Genomic DNA, 19,239 nt, shown 5'->3' with positions numbered 1-19,239 from the left:
ATAAACGCGAGCTCCAAAAAAGCATATATAAATTCGAATCACGATATCCGATTTAAACAGTATCTAAAAAATTCGTAATAAACACGAGTTCCAATTTTCAAAAAATCGGTACCCCATTGTTGAAAGAAGAAAAAAAGAAATACATAAAATCGAAATTCGCGATATTCGAATTAAATATAATATCTAAAACAAAAAAAAAAAAAAAACTTCCAATTAACAAAAATTCATTAATAAACGAATTCCAATTTCCAGAAAAGGGATGCATATATATATATAAACTCGAATCACGATGTTCGAATTAAGCGATATTTAAAACGAGAAACAAACTTCCAATTGAGTTTGCATTTTTCAAAAAAGGAGCACGCATATATAAACTCGAGTCACGATTTAAACAATATCTAAAAACTTCCAATTAATAGATTCATCAATAAACGAGGGATATACAAATATAAACTCGAATCACGATATTCGAATTAAACAATATCGAAAACTTTCAATTTAATGAATTCATATAATAAACACGAGTTCCGATTTTCAAAAAATCGGTACATCATTGTTGGAAGAGAGAAAAAAAATATATAAATACAATACAAAAAAAAAAAAAAAAAAAACAAACTGGATCACGATTCGAATTAAGCAATATTTACTGAAAAACAAATTTCCGATAATAAAATTCATGACAAATATAAGTTTCGGTTTCCAAAAAAAAGTGGTACACCATCGTTGGAAGGAGAGAAAAGAGAAAAATATATAAACTCGAATCACGATGTTCGAATTGAACGACAAAAATGTAAAACAAAAAAAAAAAAAAAAAAACTTCCAATTCATACTTAAAACGCGAGTTCCAATTTGCAGGAAAGGGATACACACGTATAAACTCGAGCCACGATATTCGAATTAAGCAATATCTATTGAAAAACAAATTTCCAATTTAATAACAATAAAATTCATAACGAATATAAATTCCAGTTTCGAAAAAAAAGTGGTACATCACGGAAGAAGAAGAAAAAAGGGAAAAGAAATGCATAAACTCGAAAAATGCATCCTCCGAATTTATATTCGGAATTAAGCTCGATATAGCTGGCTGAAAACAAACGGGAGTAAAGGATATAAAAGTCGGGAGTTTCAGTTTCACTGGCGAGTTATCGCCATTGGACTTTCATTTCTCCGCGTATGTCCCGGAGAATGATGAAGCAGTGGCAGCACGAAAGGAACAAGTCGAACGAGGTAAAAGTGACGCAACAACTGGATAACAACTGTTTCGTCACGTTTCCGTCGCGAGATCAAGAGAGACCGGTGTTCACGGCCGTGTCTATCGCATCTAGAACCCTAGCACGAAACCATTGACCTTATGCACCCCGAATACACCGCGGCATGTTTCAACCAAACTTATTTTCGTCGATGACGAAAAATTCTCTGTCTCGTGGTAATTTAGATAGGGGAAAAAAAAAAAAAAAAAAAAAAAGGGAAAATTTCTCTCGAAATGCACGGATCGCGAAGAGGAATTAATTAAGGGATAACGATGAGAGAGCGATGAATCATTTTTGTGTTTCGTTTTTTTTCTTTTGCACAATTTGGAAATTGTAATAACGAAATAATATAAAGAAACGTGTTGCGGGTTTTAATTGGAAAATTTGCCACGAATTTAAAAATAATTATAATTTGGATATAACAACGGATTTTTGTTAAAGGCGGGATTATAATTATTTCCGACTTTTGCTCGACAAAATTGGTTTAAAATACGCTTCTCTCCGGTGATGGAAACATTTAAATATTGTGAAACACGACTGAATAGAATTTAATTAGCACTAATGAAAATGATATATATTATAAATGCTTGAATAATATCTAATCTTATATCTGCTGTGTATACGTGTGTATATATATATATATGAACAAGATAACCACGGTTTAATACCGAGTTAATTACATTAGAAATCAGAAGCTGAATCTGACTGACTAACTAACTGAATCCACTATTGAACTTGTATGGTAAACTTGCTTTACAAATAACCGCGGTATGAATGTCGAATTCATCGCCAAGTTGTTAACCTACGAGGCATTTATCAAGCACCTTCGTTCCTTAAATAAGTGAAATCACGAGATAAAAAAAAAGGAAAGGAGAAAAAAAAAAAAAAAAAAAAAAACGAATCTTTGCATCGATGTTCGTGAATATTGATTTTGTCCGATATTTGCATAGCCCGCGGTTTAAAATCGTGGGAAACAATAGACGAATTGTATTTGAGATCTTTCCATTTTCATCGTGAAACACCGAATGAAGTAATACCTTCGATCCAAGCCTTGAATAACGGAGCAAATAAATATTTCTTATATTTTGATAGACGATGCTCCATTAATAAATGATTCTTTTTTTTTTTTTTTAATGCCACGTAGAAACGAAAGATTAAAAAAAAAAAAAATATTCGTTTTAATACGCGGTATCTGCTGAATTTTCATCTATCGATAACTCTCCCAAGAATTATTTCAAAGATAATCTTAATTCGTACGTGAACTCGATCATCGCCTTTCTTCATCATTTCCTACGATTTTTCAATCATATTTCAGACGAACACTTATAAAATTCTCTCGACATCCTCTTTTATCATTTTATCTCATGCGAATCAATAATTATACAGAATGAAGCCATTACTTTTGACAGAGATTACAGACAAGAGTTCATGCCCCATTATTTTACTTTATAGCCAGGGAGAATAATGATCCCTAATCCGATTTTTGTTGCCGGGAGATATATCAAGAATTGGAGCAAAGTATGGAAGTAGTGCGATTACATGAAAAAAAAAAAAAAAAAAAAAAAAAAAAAATGAATAATTTTCTGACAAAAAAATCATATTTGTCACGTTCACAATGTTACCGCGTGTAACAAGGAATCTGTAGACTCTGGCTGAATCTGGCTGTAGACGCGGTGAATTTGCACGGAAAAATGTAAAATTGTAAAAGATCGAGATATTATTCAGTTCTCGACCGATGTATTTTCCGGGAGCGTACGCAGTTTCTGGAATGAAATATACGAAGATGGCCGCAACGTGCACCGCTTGAAGATTTTCCAAAGTTAGCAACGTAACCGTGGCGAGGGCCGGTCCGCTCGAAGAATTGAAAACTTGGAAAAATCGATCCTTTGTCCTTGAGATATGGGGCCCTGAGGCCAACGAAACGACTTATACCTATCACGGTTAACTGCGTCTTTATATTCTGGCTGCATCGCACGTAGCTTTTTGCTCCCATCACGCTTGCGAATCAGAATTTCGAGAAAAATATATATTCCCCGATGGCGATAACTCGCTTCCTTTTTTTCCCGTTGCTGGATATCTAGTAAGAAATTCGACTTTGAATCGCGACAATGAATATTTTTTTTCTCGAACGAAACTATTCTTTGCTGCTAGAATAATAAAGAATGTTAATATTGGAAAATTGAATACACGGGATATATTTTTATCTTGTACAAAGAATCGATAAGACATCGGTATCGAGGCCGTTCCACGTACCAACAAGTATTTCTTATTATCAATTATTTATTATTTGGAAGAATACAATTCTTCTCGAAAAAATATTTTTATATCAATTATATAACAATATTTTCGTATATAAATTGCATATGATAAAGTAAAATTATCATATTTTTTTTTTTTTTTTTAAGAAAAGAAATTGATGTCGAAAAATCAGATTGCTTCAAAACGAAAAATTTTAAAAATAATCCGTGTTTCCACTCTTTTTTTTTTTTTTTTTTCGTTCGTTTTTTGTTTCAGATAGATAACGTAGTAGCATGTAACTCGCGAGTATGTAACTATCACCTACATCAACCAGTGGTCCCTAATTGAAACTTCCGGCAAGGGTAATTTTACGATTTACACTACGGAGAAGAGGATCCTCTTTTATCCTCGATCAAACACAGAAATTCTCCATCAATCCAGATTGAAAATCAACAATTTAAATCCTGATGAACGATATCAGGATGTGTGATAAAGCGAAACTTAAGAATTGCAACAGATAATTTACGGTTTAAACTTTAAGGAGAAATGTTATCTACGATTTTAGCAAATTCATGAGTCAGGAAATTTATCCGCTTACTGTGTCCTTCCGTTCTTGGAAATGGAACGGAAATCCGTGATTCGAGTTAGAAAACATATAATCAAACGATAAAAGCGCGAGAAAAAAATGCCACTCTATTTTTAACAATCGTATAATTATATATACATATATAAATTGAATTCTTACAACTACTATATATAATTCTATGTGTAAAATAATAGTGATAAAATATAATAGTAAACGATATAATGTATAGTTTCTCACGCTCGATCGTTCCATTTTAACCTAACGATGTAACAAAAAAAAAAAAAAAAAAAAAAAAAAAGAAAAGAGAAAAAGAACAAACGTCGAAAGACAAGTATAATACTTGTCTTTTTATTGTTAAAGAATCACAGAGAAATGTGCGAGACACGCTTCTTCCGAAAGGATGATTCATGGGATATGGAGATGAACGCATACGTACGTATATATCTATACGTATCTACGGATATTATGCATATGACATCGGGTCGGACATTAACCACTACAGGGATATGCATCTCGCATGAGATATGGTATCTATCGATACTTGATTAATAATTTTAATGATACGTTTTAAACGAAAATCGATCGTTACGTGTAATGATACTTCTACGATACGAAAATAAATGTATTTACACTCACCGCTTTCGATGTAAGGAACAAGCAACAGCAACAGGAGAAAGAGAACATATCCACACGTATCACTGATCATTGTAACCATATTCTCTGCCACGGTAAGAAGCCGTTGGCTAGATATTGGCACCACCTCGCGAATACGCGTAAACAACAATAAACAAAACAACAACGCGACGACGCGAGGAAGTAGCGATTTCGAAAGATTAAAGTCACTAACAGTCGAACAAGACACAGGAAACGCGACGCGGCCGATAACCGATAAAATATTGGCGCGTACACTTGGAAAGCTTGGTGATCCGCGGATGATCAAATACGAACCAATAATATTTCGAGTTATATTCACTACTCAGCCTGCGTAGCAACTAGACTCTGCGTAGCACACAGCAACACAGCATCGATGGTGTTTTTCACTGACGTTACGTTGCGAACGCGTTCTGTTGTTCGCGCGCGCGACTTTTCGGAACAGCCGAGTCATACGACGCGAGTCGCATACGAGAATCGACGGAAAATGACGGACGGCCACGGCACAAAGGACACACGGCACGTCTCGACTCAGGGTTGACGAGCTTACGCCATCGTTTTCCACCGATATTATCACTTACACGCGGACGGTCCTTACCACCGACGATCCGCCCCTCGTAACCTTCCTCCGTCGCACGGTATTCGTCTCCCTCTCGTTTCTCGTACCTTCCTCCACTATTTGCTTCTTTGCCGCTCGTTTCTCCGCGTTGACTCGTAAACGTCGTAACAGCTGACCACACTCTTTTTATCACACTCTCTTACCAGATGATCCAAGATTTAGCTGACGCATCGCAGCAGCAACAAAACACACACACGACGTCGGCCAGTCGCCACCGTTGCCACTGACAGTCCTACCACCGCTAGAATTTTCGACTTCCCTGTGTCATGGCGGCGAACTGTTTGTTCGAGCTTTGACCGGCAGAGGACGATAGTTACTGTTGCTGGAAAGGCGCTATCTTGACGCGTGACGTCATTCAACGGGACTTTAGGAAATATATTTACAAATATTTTATATAAAATAATTTATACAATTTTATTATTACATTATTATATATATAAACTATGCACACACACACATACATATATATATATATATGCGACATCGAAATAAATATTAATATTGATCGAAGAATGTGAAATATATGCTATAAATTATGAAATAATATATATATATATATATATCTAAAATGTATATATAAAATGAATAAATAAAAAATATTTACAATCTATGTATTAGAAATATTTGATTCTTTTCCTTGTTCGATTTTTATCTAGTTTGCTTCTTAAAATTTTGAATTTTAATGTTATATTTTTTTTTTTTTTTTTTTACGATTGTAAAAAATAATAAAATATGTTCGTCTAAGCTAGGATACAAGGATTAAATTATTCAAATATTTTATTAATTAACTTACAAATTAATGGAAAAGTGTTTGACGAAGTGTGAAAATAATATAATATAATCTTTTACATGGAAATAAGAAATTTCACGTTTATGTGGTTGGCTGCACTTCCAGTCATTCACATTCGGGAGTTTTAAAATCCCAATATGGATAAAATTTTAATATTATCTATTAAATTATGAAACATACTTGTTTACTTTACACAAATTCCCGGTAAAAATTTTTTAATCGATAATAGTTTTTATATATTTTTTTGAGGATTCAAATATAACAGTGGAAATAGAAACCTAACCTTTTGTCATTGATAAAATTAATTTTTCAATAATTGTAATTATAATTATAAAAAGTAAGATGCCTGTACACTTTTAATTTAACTTTTTTCATTGATGTCGATTTTATGACAGATGCCAATAAACATTAATGTAAAACATTAATTGTTAATGAATAAAATGTAACCCTAATGAGGTTAAGCGTGGTACGTGGGAAAGTACATACTCCGTACACAATCGAACAAAAGCAATGTCGGAGGCTGAATTTGTATATGTACATTCTAAAAAATCTAATCGATATAATAGCGGAGAAAAATATGAGTTCAAACGTACACAAACTTTGCCACGAAAATTATCCCAATGCAATTCAAGTAAATTTATTCCTATCCTAATTTCGTTCCGTTCGAATTTGTAGAATATCGTATATCGACATAATTTTATTATTCTTAACTTAATTAATACGATATTCTTCTTTTTTAACAGTAGAAAAATTGGAGAAAAATAATTTTCGAAGAAATCGAGAGAACGAGAGGAAATGTTTAGAAAAGTTGAAAGCGGAAAGAGCTGCCATCAATGCAAAAAAAAAATCTTGCGAAGAAGACTTGGAAGAAGAGGTAAATAGTTTTCGAAGAAATCGAGAAAACGAAAGGAAATATTTAGAAAAGTTGAAAGCGGAGAAACAGTTGGCTGCTATCAATGCAAAAAAAAAACCTTGCGACGACGATTCAGAAGAGGAGATAAACAGTATTCGAAAGAATCGAGAAAACGAAAGGAAATATATAGAAAAGCTGAAAGCGGAAAGGCAGTTGGCTGCTATAAATGCGAAAAAAAAAAAACCTTGCCACGAGTCCGAAGAAGAAGAAGAAGAAGAAGAAGAAGAAAAAGAAGAAGAAGAAGAAGAAGTTAGTAGGTCGTTGTTCTCTAATTGTTGTAAAAAGAAGAAATTACCTGCAAAAAAAGTCCAGAAAAAAAGGCCAACTTTCTGGCAACGCTTCAGAGGAAAATTTCGAAAGAGGAAGCCAGTGAAGAAAGCCACTTTCGAAGACGACGATAAGAAAATCAAACGGAAAAAGAAAAAAGAAAAGCCCGAGTATGAAAGAGTAGAGAAGCCGGAGAAAGTGGACGATGTAACTCCTGAAGCTAAGGATGTGGATTTCACGAAGAGCTGTTGTTATTTATGCGCCAAAAATACTATGGCGATCGCGGCAGCACTTACTAAAGGTGAAAAATTTCACATATCTATACAAGCATCGACGAAAGAAATATCAACCTCCGACAAAAGCTGCAGTCCAACTATATATGTCAGAACTGTACAATCATCCGTTAAGGTGAGAACACGCGACATAGGCACTTCGTTCCCTGAGAGGAAGAAAGAAAAGAAGGTAAAAAAAGCGAAGCCAAAATTTAAAATTCCAAAGAGGCTCCAGGCTATAATTCCAAAATTAAGATTTCCCATGTATCCAAAAGTACAAACGGTTGCTTGTGAAACGGAAAAATCGATGATACCGCCTTGTAGGGCAAGACAAGGAGTCAACTGCGTAACGGAAGCCAAAGTGGCGAATATGCAAGCAAAACTGAAAGCTGATAAACTTAATAACCAAAACTGTACAAATAAGAATTTTGTATAAATTATTTAATGCTATAGTTTCTTTTAATCGTTTTTGATACACAGTTCTGGTTTAACAGAATTTTATGTGAATAATTTATTGCATCAGAGTTATACAGATGTAACATGTCCATTCAATATAAATGAAATAAATTTATATGAAGTTAAAAAAATTATAAACCTTGTATATTTTTTATTTATAATAACTCCCTTTAAACTCTATCCTTTAATTTATCTTTAATATTCAACCAGATATTCGTCAAACAGATATACGTTGTAAGATTAAAGAAAAACGAAGAATTTTTAAAATTTTGTATTTATTATAGTCGTATAACTTATGTACACAAAATTTTTATCCTATGCATTTTTCACAACAGATAAATTTATATTTTACAGTCGAACATCTAATTAGCGAAAATTATCAGTAAAGAAATATGTTATTATTACGTTTCTTCGTTGCATAAAATAATGATGAAGATAAAATACGATAACGTAAAGTAAGGTAGGCTCACTGTTATTTCACACGTATGTATATCGAAATATTACGTTTTGCGTTTTAGATCGTCGTTTTAGAGATACATCGTAAAGTCGAAGAGAATAATAATATCCATATTTTTTATATCAAAGATTAAGACACATTAGATATAAACTGTTTAAAAGGAAGCGACGAAAACATATTCGATATTCCATATCGATATTCCATACTTCGTGTAATCACGAGTGCCAAGAGTAACTATAGACAAGGAGAGGAAATAATGCGACAAGAACAGAAATAGAGTAAAAATAGCGAAATCAACGCCATCTCTAGAGTTTCGCAAATAAAACTCAATCTACAAGTAAAAGATAAAAAAAAAAAAATAGTAGGATAAAGATAGAATAGAATTGATTATTGGCGCCATCTCTCGATCACCGAAGATATCTTCTTAAAGTTGGATAAGATAAGGGGAGAATTTAGATACAGCGCCATCTGTGAAGAATTTTTAGAAGCACGATTTTTCGAAGAGATATCTATAACACTCCAGAGATAGCGCTGACGGTCAATTCTTATCCTATTTCCTATCCTTCTCCAATCATTTTCTGTCCTTATATGTTGAGTTTCGTTTACGGCACTCTGAAGATGGCGCTGAATTCGGTATTTTTACCTTATCTCTGTCCTTCTTCTACAATTCGCTCTCCTTGTTCCACATACTCATCGCAGATGAGAGACACGGATGGAAACACACTTTCACATCGTCTCAATCTTTAAGACGTAGAAAATATAGATATTCTCTGCTCTACAATGTGCACGATTCTACTGCTATGTAAAGCAAGCTAACGCTATATACGCGATATTGAACAGCACGGAAGCAAAATTGTACATCGAAAACTATTATTAATTCACGAATACATAATTCAATCGAATATCTATACGAATACGAATCCAATAAACGCACTCGAACATTTTATACGAAAGGACGTATCAAAAAAGAAAATTATTACTTTTCTTTAACTTTACCGACTTCTTTTTTCCATCGAATAATATATAATTCCTGCACTCACCGCTCATTTGCGAGATCTTAGAAACACAGGAAACGTCCTATCCTAAACGTTGTTCACGTTATCACCTGATCTGCGACACGAATGATCGCGCATACCCGTTCACAGCGTATCCGACGACGATAACGGTCGTGGCGGTATCGTCATCGTCATCGCGTTCGTGTCATCCGACGTTGCTGGACTTCCAAACACGAGGGGCGTGGTATAATAGGGTAACAGGGGATACTGTGCCGGCGGAAAGTAGGTTGGCGGGAAAAGTCCTTGCCTCTGGGCGATTTTTAATCTCGAGGTAAGTTGCTTCTTCCATTTCGTACGACGATTTTGAAACCACGTTTTTATCTGTACCTCGGTCAAGTTCAACGACTTGGACAGCTCCATCCGTTTGCTCACGCTCAGATACTTGTCGATCTGTCGAGAGAAAATCTGTGATACGATCGAGCCAATTTCAAATAATTCTTATCTAAATGAAGCAATAATTTTAATCTCTCTCTCTCTTTCTCGTTTCTCTTTTCACGATGGCAACGTAACGACGTGAGTCGTGTCAAGATAAATGGCGCGAAAAGAGAGAGAGAGAAAGAAAAAAGAAGAAGAAGAAAAAGAAGAAAAATCGATATTTGAGCAAAGGACGTGGTCGTTAAAAGAGTAACACTTGCATGAAACTTGCATGAATTTCGTAAACAGAAAATATTTAGCATTCGGGATGTGTGCACTTGCCGTGTGTGTGTGTAAAAGTATAAGTCAATTGATTTAACAGTTTGCACCGTGCATACTTTTCTTCGGTTCAACCGCAAATAATCGTAAAGATTGCTCATAATTGTTTTCGCGGAATAGACCAGTAAATATTTTATGTCAATTAGAAACAAATTATTCGTAGGCTGCGTTTCTTGATCTTTTCAATTATCCGTTAAAATTTTTCTTCTTCTTCTTCTTCTTTTGCTAAAAATTCTTATACACGCTAAATACACGCGAGTTTAACACACACGCACCTTGCATATATATATATATATATATATACACATATATTTTTAGACTTTAAATCTTTTTTCTCGCAAAACTGCTAGAAATCCCGTCTACAGCCAAAAAAGAAAAAAATAATAATCTCAAATTATTAATCATTTCTAAAGTATACAATAATTCTTCTTTGAAATACGCACCTTGAATTCGGCTTCGAGCCTCTCCAATTGTTTCGCACTGTACGCTTGCCGCGGTTTCCTGTCGATGCCCGGCTTCCTCGACCGTCTTCCGCTCGGTTTAGGCGCTGCTCATCGAAAACGTATAAACGTCTCACAAGATGCATCTCATAAGAAAAAGAAAATAAAAGGGGAAAGGTAGGGCCTGTTCTTTTCCTTTGGAATTTTGGAAGTGGAAAATAAGTTGGATGACAGGCGGATCGACGAGGCCTTCCCCGTGAAGATTTACACCGGTGATAATAAAAATTTAGCATTACAATGATCGACTCTTAATCGTTGCGCTAACTTCGACCGGGCTTCTACCCAATTACCACTTTCCTCGGCTCGGGACGGCCATTGGGCCGTGACTAGAGTTGGCAAGCGTGTCTAAAACGTGGGGGGATCGTTTGGGGAACGTGTGACATCTTAGTGCAAACACGGGCGACGAATGTGGGAAAGAGGTGGGCAAACAGTTTATACCGAGGAACGTTTGGACGCGATTATCATCGGGGTGCAAACAAGTTGCACACATTTCCGTTCAAGGGGGTTATATGAGGCATTATACCGTTGTTAGCCGCGTTTAGATGATCACCGCGCCCTGTCTCGCGCGCCAACAGAACGGACAAAGGGGATTCCACTCGATTCGATCCCAATCGTTTCAACGTTGGGCGAAAGTTTTTACACCGAGATTCCAAGATTTTTCTTTCATGTCTGTTTTATTTTATCTACATTGGAGGCGTAATTATTTTGTATAATTTCGATACAGACGAAACTAAGATTGAGCTTTCAAGATTTTTCTACATTCGATTCTATAAAAGTTTCATTATTTTGTAATTTGGATATAAACGAAAATTTTAACCTCGATTAAGCTTTCAAGATTTTTCTATAAAAATTAATATTTTTGTATAATTTGAATACAAACGAAACTAAGATTAAGCTTCCAAGATTTTTCTATATTCGATTCTATAAAAGTTTCATTATTTTGTAATTTGAATATAAACGAAAATTTTAACCTCGATTAAGCTTTCAAGATTTTTCTATAAAAATTAATATTTTTGTATAATTTGAATACAAACGAAACTAAGATTGAGCTTCCAAGATTTTTCTATATTCGATCCTATAAAAGTTTCATTATTTTGTAATTTGAATATAAACGAAAATTTTATCCTCGATTAAGCTTTCAAGATTTTTCTACATTTCTATAAAAATTAATATTTTTGTATAATTTGAATACAAACGAAACTAAGATTAAGCTTTCAAGATTTTTCTACATTCGATTCTATAAAAGTTAATTATTTTATATTTCGTAATTTGGATATAAACGAAAATTTTAACCTCGATTAAGCTTTCAAGATTTTTCTATAAAAATTAATATTTTTGTATATCCACAATTTGAATACAAACGAAACTAAGATTAAGCTTCCAAGATTTTTCTATATTCGATTCTATAAAAGTTTCATTATTTCGTAATTTGGATATAAACGAAAATTTTATCCTCGATTAAGCTTTCAAGATTTTTCTACATTTCTATAAAAATTAATATTTTTGTATAATTTGAATACAAACGAAACTAAGATTAAGCTTCCAAGATTTTTCTATACTCGATTCTATAAAAGTTAATTATTTTGTAATTTGGATATAAACGAAAATTTTATCCTCGATTAAGCTTTCAAGATTTTTCTATAAAAATTAATATTTTTGTATAATTTGAATACAAACGAAACTAAGATTAAGCTTCCAAGATTTTTCTATATTCGATTCTATAAAAGTTAATTATTTTATATTTCGTAATTTGGATATAAACGAAAATTTTAACCTCGATTAAGCTTTCAAGAATTTTCTATATTCGATTCTATAAAAATTAATTATTTTGTATATTCGTAATTTGAATATAAACTAAGATTAAGCTTTCAAGATTTTTCTACATTCGATTCTACAAAAGTTTAATTATTTTGTACATCCGTAATTTGAATAGAGGCAAAACTAAGATTAAACTTCCAAGATTTTTCTATATTCTATTAAAGTTAAGATATGAAAAAGGAATTTTGATATATTTGATATAATTTGAATACAGACGAAAGTTTTAACTAAGATTAAGCTTCCAAGATTTTTCTACATTCGATTCTATAATAATTATCTAAATTAATTATCTTGTATATTCGTAATTTGAATACAGACTAAGATTAAGCTTCCAAGATTTTTCTACATTCGATTCTATAAAAGTTAATTATCTTGTATTTCGTAATTTGGATATAAACGAAAATTTTAATCTCGATTAAGCTTTCAAAATTCGATTCTATAAAAGTTTAATTATTTTGTACATTTTGGATACAGACAGAAAGTTTTAATTGAGTTTCCAAGATTTTTCTACATTCTACATTCTATAAAAGTTAATTATCTTGTATTTCGTAATTTGGATATAAACGGAAATTTTAACCTCGATTAAGCTTTCAAAATTCGATTCTATAAAAGTTTAATTATTTTGTACATTTTGGATACAGACAGAAAGTTTTAATTGAGTTTCCAAGATTTTTCTACATTCGATTCTGTAAAAATTAGGAATTTTGTATATCCACATCTCTTTTCTTTCCTTTCTTTTTTAAATTTAATCGCGCGCGAATGAATGATAACCCGATGAAACATGAAAATAGAAATTGGTGTAGGATTTTACGAATCTTGAAATTGTTACTGTTAACAATTTATGGCGGCCAATTTTCCGGCGAAACGGTTGTCCACGAATTCCGGAAAATCGGCTCGAAATAAACGTCCTCCTCCACTTTTTTCCCTTGTTTAACGTCCCAGTTAGCCCCTTACACTCTAAACCAACAAATAGATGTCGCGCGTTCACACAACACAACATATTTTCTATTTCCTCGCAAACGTTTCGAGACGCGTACGAGGAAACGTTTCTTCTTACAACGACTTTTTACGATCCATTCATATTCTCGCGAAACACTTTCATTCAAATTTTATCGTTCGAACGGAAAAGTTATCGAAAAAAAGAACATCTGCTTCCTCTTCTTCGAAGAATCGAAATTAAAAACGTTATGAGAAAGATACAGTAAGAGTAACTTCTTAAACAAAGTAAGGACGAGAATCCAATTGTTTCGCAGTTTAACGTAACTTTCCACCCTCTGGATTTTACAAAATTTTCGAATTATCCTCCAGATCCGAATCGGGCCGATCGTATTTCCTAGAAACGATTATTGGCCGAAAAGGGAAACGCAGGAAAGAAAAGTGACGGAATAAAGATTTACGAGTGTACAGAGACGTTTAGCACCTGTCCGGAAGGTGGTTAGAGTAACGTCGCTGATAAATGGGCTTCTAACAGCATGGCGGATAGCAGCGAAAGAGGTGGAACAACGATGGCGACGATCGAGCCAATATTATTCGCCGAGGGAAAACGCCTCCAAAAATATCCGCGATTTCCTCGAAATACATATTGCGGGAAATATTGCGATTTTTCATAAAATGTAATTTCGATTCGACTGTCCACGGATGAAAAGTGGCTCCTCTCGCCTACTTTTAACCTCTCTTCCTTGCTCTCCTCGTTTCTCTCGATCGTGAAATACATATTCGTTAGAGAAAATTAAGTTTTCCGGATTAATCGATGATCACCATGTGCCTCGTGAATAATCGTGGAATCAATTGGATGAGAACCGTCTCTCTAATGATTACGTATCTCGATTTCTAAAACATTAATTTTCTTTAAATGAAATATATTTCATCGAGATCGAGAGATAGAAGTAAAAGAAAAAAAGGAATCTTCAAGGATGATTCGAGTTCTGATTTCTTCATTCGCACGCGATATCGTAGAAAATATATCGTGACGGAGAGATCGGCAAAAGGAGAGAAGGCAAAAGTATGCGAACCAGTTTTTATTAGCAAATATTATATTTCAATCTCCGATGCATCATGAATCTCTAAAGAAATGTTAATTTTCGTACAAACAAAAGTAATATAATTGGAAAGACACCCTGAAAAATGTTATTAATTTTTGTAACAAAGCAAACGTTTCACGATAGATAAATAAAATTTTCAAAACATAATATTTAATGGAATTCAATGCAACGAACCAATTTTATATCTTAAGTTCAATATAAATTTTTCCATGATTAATAAACATAAATAAATAAATCGAATAAATAAACCTAAATAAACTAAGAAGCAAGAGACAAAAAGATCCCCTTAAAAAAAATATTAATTTCTGTAAAACAAAGATACGTTCCACGATACATTTCGAGATAGAACAGAAAGAAGCAAGGGAATCTTTCACTTGTTCTTCGTGGAAAGAGGACGCAACGATTTCTATAAAAACGTTACTTATACAAAAATCATTCGATGATTTAATCCTCGCTGGCAAACTCGCGACAGAGTGGAATAGGTTTCGAGAAGAAAGCTTTGATTTTCGCGAAAAATAACTCTTCACACCTGAGACACGCGGTGAGACAGAACTGGAATCAAGGGGTGTACAACACCCCCTCGTGGCTGTTAATGCGACGTTCGCGTGTCGAAAAGCTGTTACGACAGACGCCTCGAGTAATCACCCCGATATTCCCTTCTTTCGGATACAACGAAATAACGCACCCGATCCTCGCTTTTCTTCTCCCCCATTGTTCGCGAAAATGGAATCACGCCGATAAGTTATTACGGGACGGGGTAATTAGAGATCGCTTTTTTTTTTCTTGTCACCTAGATCGGGATGGAAGTAGATATAAATATTTCGAAAGGCGAAAAGCAACGATTCAAACGCAAAAGCGCTTTGTTCCAGGATGGATCGAGCTAGGGCTCACCTTGAAGGCCGAAAAGTTGGCCAGGTTTCGACTGGGCGAACCAACTGTTGTACAAAATGGACGCAGAGGCGAGAGACGTAGCCGAGTAGCCGGGATCCGAGAGGGCCACCTCCGAATAGGGCAATCCTGGATACAAACCTGTTCAAACAGGCGAATCAAAATGTCATTCTTAAAAAGAATCAAGAATTTTTTCCCCCTCGAGAAAGTAGAAATCGTGTTAACCAACCGAGAGTTACCAACTAACTTTCTAAGGGGAATAAATAAATAAATAAATAAATAAATAAATAAATAAATAGAAAGAAAGAAATGTGAAATTTTACCCGGATGAGCGGCCGATAAACCGGAGGTAGGCCCGATAAACCGACTCCCTTCCACTTTCTCCTCTCCTCCTCCTCCTCCTCCTCCTCCTGCTCCTCCCCCTCGCCCCCCTCGGGGCAATTCAAATCAACGCGCACCTCGACCTCCCTCTTCCTCTTCCTCCTCTTCTCCCGCCTGCCAAGAATGTTATCTATCGTGAAAGCCGTGGACGCGGCGGCCACGCTCGAATTCTTTCCCTCCGCCGCTCTCTGCCTCCTCCATTGCGCCCCTTTGCAACTTTCGCCGCTCGAATCGGACGCGTAACCACCCATCGCGTCCCGCCGATGCGTGCCCTCGCCGCCAACAACCGATTTAACCGCCGATCTCTCCTCCCCGTACGCGCTGCTCCCCCCCACCAACCGAATCTTCCCAACGTCCTCCCCGCCACTTTGGCAAAACTCGTCCATGGCGAATGGTGAATCACAATCGAGAACACGTTTCTCCGCTCTTCTTCTCTTCCTTTACCATCCTTCTCTTCTTCTCTGCCCGCATCTTTCGACAATTTTCCCCCCCATTATTTCCGATAAAAAGGGATAAAAATTATTCGATTCACTAGTCGTCGCGAAATCCTCCATCCATTCTCGACACGTGCGAGAAATTTTCAACCGATCCTCTATCGCACATGTATTATCCGAGTTGAGAGCGTCGCGTTGGCGCGTTACACTCGAGCGAAATCATTCATACGGGATCTAATCTACGACTAATCTCCACCTTCCGAAGGCGAGCGCCTCGAAATGTATGACAGGTGGCACGTGTCCGTGGTCCACAAGAACCTCCCAGACTCCCCACCCGAAACCGTCCCGGGGGGAAGGTCATCCCCGGCTAACGCCCCCCCCCCTACGCCCCGCACGTCTCACTCGCTCGCTCTGTCTCTCTTCTGTTAGCCGATCGGGGTAGGGGTCAAAAGCTTATTCGCGTTCGGTTTAACGCTCCTTTGCCTGTCCGCGAACAAATCGATAAGAATACCGTCCTCGCCGATTTCGAAAGAAAGGTAGAAAGGAATCTACGCGTTTCTATGCGATTATATTTCGTGTCATTATTTCGCATATAAGTAATTATCGAATTTGGAATTTTTGAAACTCGTTATTAAAATCGTTGCAAGATTAAATCGTTGAAAACGTGAGATTTAACGGAGGTAATTGCGTTGTCGGTAATACTTATCGGTGGATAACGTAGTTAGTTTTATAGGGCGATATGCGCAGTGGCAAGGTTCGTCCGCGAGGGAAGAGTGGGAGAAGGATGAGAGAGGGAGGAGGCCTGATTGGCCGACGGAGGCGCATGCCCGCCCGTAGCGTCCGCCCTCCTCGACCCCCCCATTTCGGAGCTTTGTGTCCGCAAACTAATGGCCCCTTCCCCTCCCACCTTCCTCCTCCTCCAGCTCTCATACACACTCGGGCGATGGATAAACGCCTCTGCCATACGGGGAACGTGTTTCGTGAAAAAGTACCGCGAAACACTTCTTCACGCGTTTACTAAACTCCTTGCGCAGTGGTTCTCACCCGCCGAGTTTGAACAATTTATAAGAAATTCGTCTCGTCGAGAGAGAGAGAGGAGGATACGATGCGTGAAAATTTCGTGGAGAAATTTTTGTTTCTTATTCGCGGTAATTTCCTTCTTTATCGATCGAGGAAACATTTTAACAAAAATCGCAGGGGAATTTCTTTTTTTTTTAATTACAACTATAGGCGAGGTAATGAAAATACGAATTCGATCGTAAGTCGATGAGGTAATCGTCTTAAAGGCGTTGCATCATATCTCGCTTAAAAGCGAAATTTGAGACTCGCGGATCTTCGTTTCAGCGATACATCTTCGATCGCTGGCCGTATAGCTATTTCTGTTTACAAACTTGAGACGCGTAGCATTTCCAGGGTAAGCGGAACCATTAGTTTCGCCCAATCTCGATGCTCATCCTTGAATACATCGTAAATCTGTCGAGTTAAAGGACCATTCACGATTCTGACCACTTTTTATCACGGAATTCGGAATTTTCATCAATTCGTTCCAATCGAGTTATATCGCGTAAAAAAAGGGACGTCCTTTTCAAGGCATTTACGCGTTTATATCGTAAGAACGATCTTTCAAATAACAGGAATAAAAATCAGCCTACAACTAACTAACGCGAATGAAAGTTTTTTTAAAAAAAAAAAGAAATTTTAAGATCAATTTCTTTCCAACTCAGCTACATCGCGTAAAAGGGATATTTTTAACATATAAGTAAAAACGATCTTCCAAATGATACATCAATAAAAATCATTTAACGTGAGTGAAAGTTTTTAAAAAAAGTAAGAAGAAAAAGAAAATCGAACAACGCCAATAAAACGAATCTATCAAGTTGACGCAAACGAAAGTTTCTGAAATAATAAAGGTAAGGAGTAATTTAAAAAATTTCGCAAAGTCCATAATTAGTATTAATTGGCCGATAAAAAATACAGTTAAACTTTAACACAAAGAAAGGGAAGAGAAGAGATTTCGTACCTTTTACCCGTGTTTTACGAGCACACTCGAGCAATTTAAGCGTGCAAGCGACGTGAACAAATATTGAGTACCGGTTACATGAAACGAAATCCCGTGCATCGCCGTTTTCGTTATGTGTGGAAAGGAGGAAGTAACGACGTGGCCGTGGCGCACATGGAATTTCACGGACAAAGTTTAGTTATCTGCTATTACGCTCGTTCCAAGAAACCATTACGGATCCTTAAAAACCTCTTTCGAATTCAACTTTTTAAAATAAAAATCATCTTTTATCCGCTTTTTCCTTCTTTTCTTATTCTTTCTTTCTTTCTATACACACACACACACACATATATATATATACAATTATTTCATTGCGAGATAATTCGTACAAATACATCGAGTTAAAAGTTCCTCTTCCAATTCAATTTATTTTACGCAGTTGATTTGAACACTGTTCACATGGTGCGCGTTTTTAAAGAAATTGCGCGACAGACGTCGAGGTTGAATCGTTATTCGCAGAAAGAAACTTAGGATCGGTGGAAAAGCTCGGTGAAACAGCCGAATGGACCTAATCATCGAATGAACTGATACTGGACTTTACTTCTCCGTTCGATGCACGCTGCGCCGCGTAATTGAAACGATCAATCAAACACCTGAGAAAAGGAGGGTGTAGGTAGTAACGCGGCCACAAATTGCCGTGGAACGTTTTCACACACACACACACACACGTATATACACGGAAGGTTTATCGATGCCACACCCCTGTAACACGCTTTCAACGCGCGTTCGTGCTTCGTTGTTCAATTTTTCTCCTCCTCCCCCACTTTTTCCTTTCCTATTTAAAAATAACAAAGTGGCAATATTCTCCTAGAACTCCTCTCTCCTTCTTTCCCCGCACGGGGAATTAATAAAATCCACGAATCGGAGAAA

At 35.9% G+C, this 19,239-nt stretch overlaps 3 protein-coding genes across 8 annotated transcripts in view; 1 reads left to right on the top strand and 2 right to left on the bottom strand.

Moving 5' to 3' along the window:
• Nucleotides 1-9,583, bottom strand: part of kuz (zinc-dependent metalloprotease kuz) — a 122,469-nt gene extending 112,886 nt beyond the window's left edge. For 2 of the 4 annotated variants that reach the window (XM_086902516.1, XM_086902517.1), the window contains exons 1-2: nucleotides 9,540-9,582; nucleotides 4,711-5,708 (exon numbers count right to left, since the gene is read on the bottom strand). In XM_086902516.1, coding sequence (XP_086758642.1) covers nucleotides 4,711-4,789 — 79 coding nt within the window. In that variant the 5' untranslated portion in view covers nucleotides 4,790-5,708; nucleotides 9,540-9,582. Of the gene's footprint in view, nucleotides 1-4,710; nucleotides 5,849-9,539 lie in introns of those variants that run through there. The other 2 variants (XM_086902514.1, XM_086902515.1) reach the window with 2 other exon arrangements.
• LOC105734940 (uncharacterized) lies at nucleotides 6,164-8,180 on the top strand. Of its 3 annotated transcripts, none has more exons than XM_086902520.1 (3): nucleotides 6,164-6,338; nucleotides 6,530-6,765; nucleotides 6,878-8,180. In XM_086902520.1, the coding sequence occupies exons 2-3, from the start codon at nucleotides 6,645-6,647 to the stop codon at nucleotides 8,020-8,022; spliced, it is 1,266 nt and encodes a 421-aa protein (XP_086758646.1). In that variant the 5' UTR covers nucleotides 6,164-6,338; nucleotides 6,530-6,644; the 3' UTR covers nucleotides 8,023-8,180. The 3 variants fall into 3 exon arrangements, with proteins under 3 accessions (XP_086758646.1, XP_086758645.1, XP_086758647.1); XM_086902519.1 differs by having other exon boundaries at nucleotides 6,209-6,471; XM_086902521.1 differs by having other exon boundaries at nucleotides 6,210-6,452.
• Nucleotides 8,301-16,262, bottom strand: LOC100870693 (uncharacterized). The gene is given in 5 exon segments (XM_031915433.2): nucleotides 8,301-9,944; nucleotides 10,691-10,794; nucleotides 15,499-15,636; nucleotides 15,819-15,894; nucleotides 15,897-16,262. Coding segments are annotated over 5 exon segments (990 nt in total). The 3' UTR covers nucleotides 8,301-9,638.
• Between the last annotated feature and the right edge of the window lie 2,977 nt (nucleotides 16,263-19,239).

This window comes from Apis florea, unplaced genomic scaffold (genome assembly GCF_048593485.1).
Source record: "Apis florea isolate Af1SG1 unplaced genomic scaffold, ASM4859348v1 contig_2272_pilon, whole genome shotgun sequence".
Classification (NCBI taxonomy): domain Eukaryota; kingdom Metazoa; phylum Arthropoda; class Insecta; order Hymenoptera; family Apidae; genus Apis; species Apis florea.
This window is presented reverse-complemented; position numbering and strand designations above follow the sequence as displayed.

Coding starts and splice junctions, on each gene's coding strand:
- LOC105734940 (XM_086902520.1), top strand. CDS start 6,645: ATGTCGGAGGCTGAATTTGTATATGTACATTCTAAAAAATCTAATCGA. Junction 6,766..6,877: donor ATTATCCCAATGCAATTCAA/GTAAATTTATTC, acceptor CTTTTTTAACAG/TAGAAAAATTGGAGAAAAAT.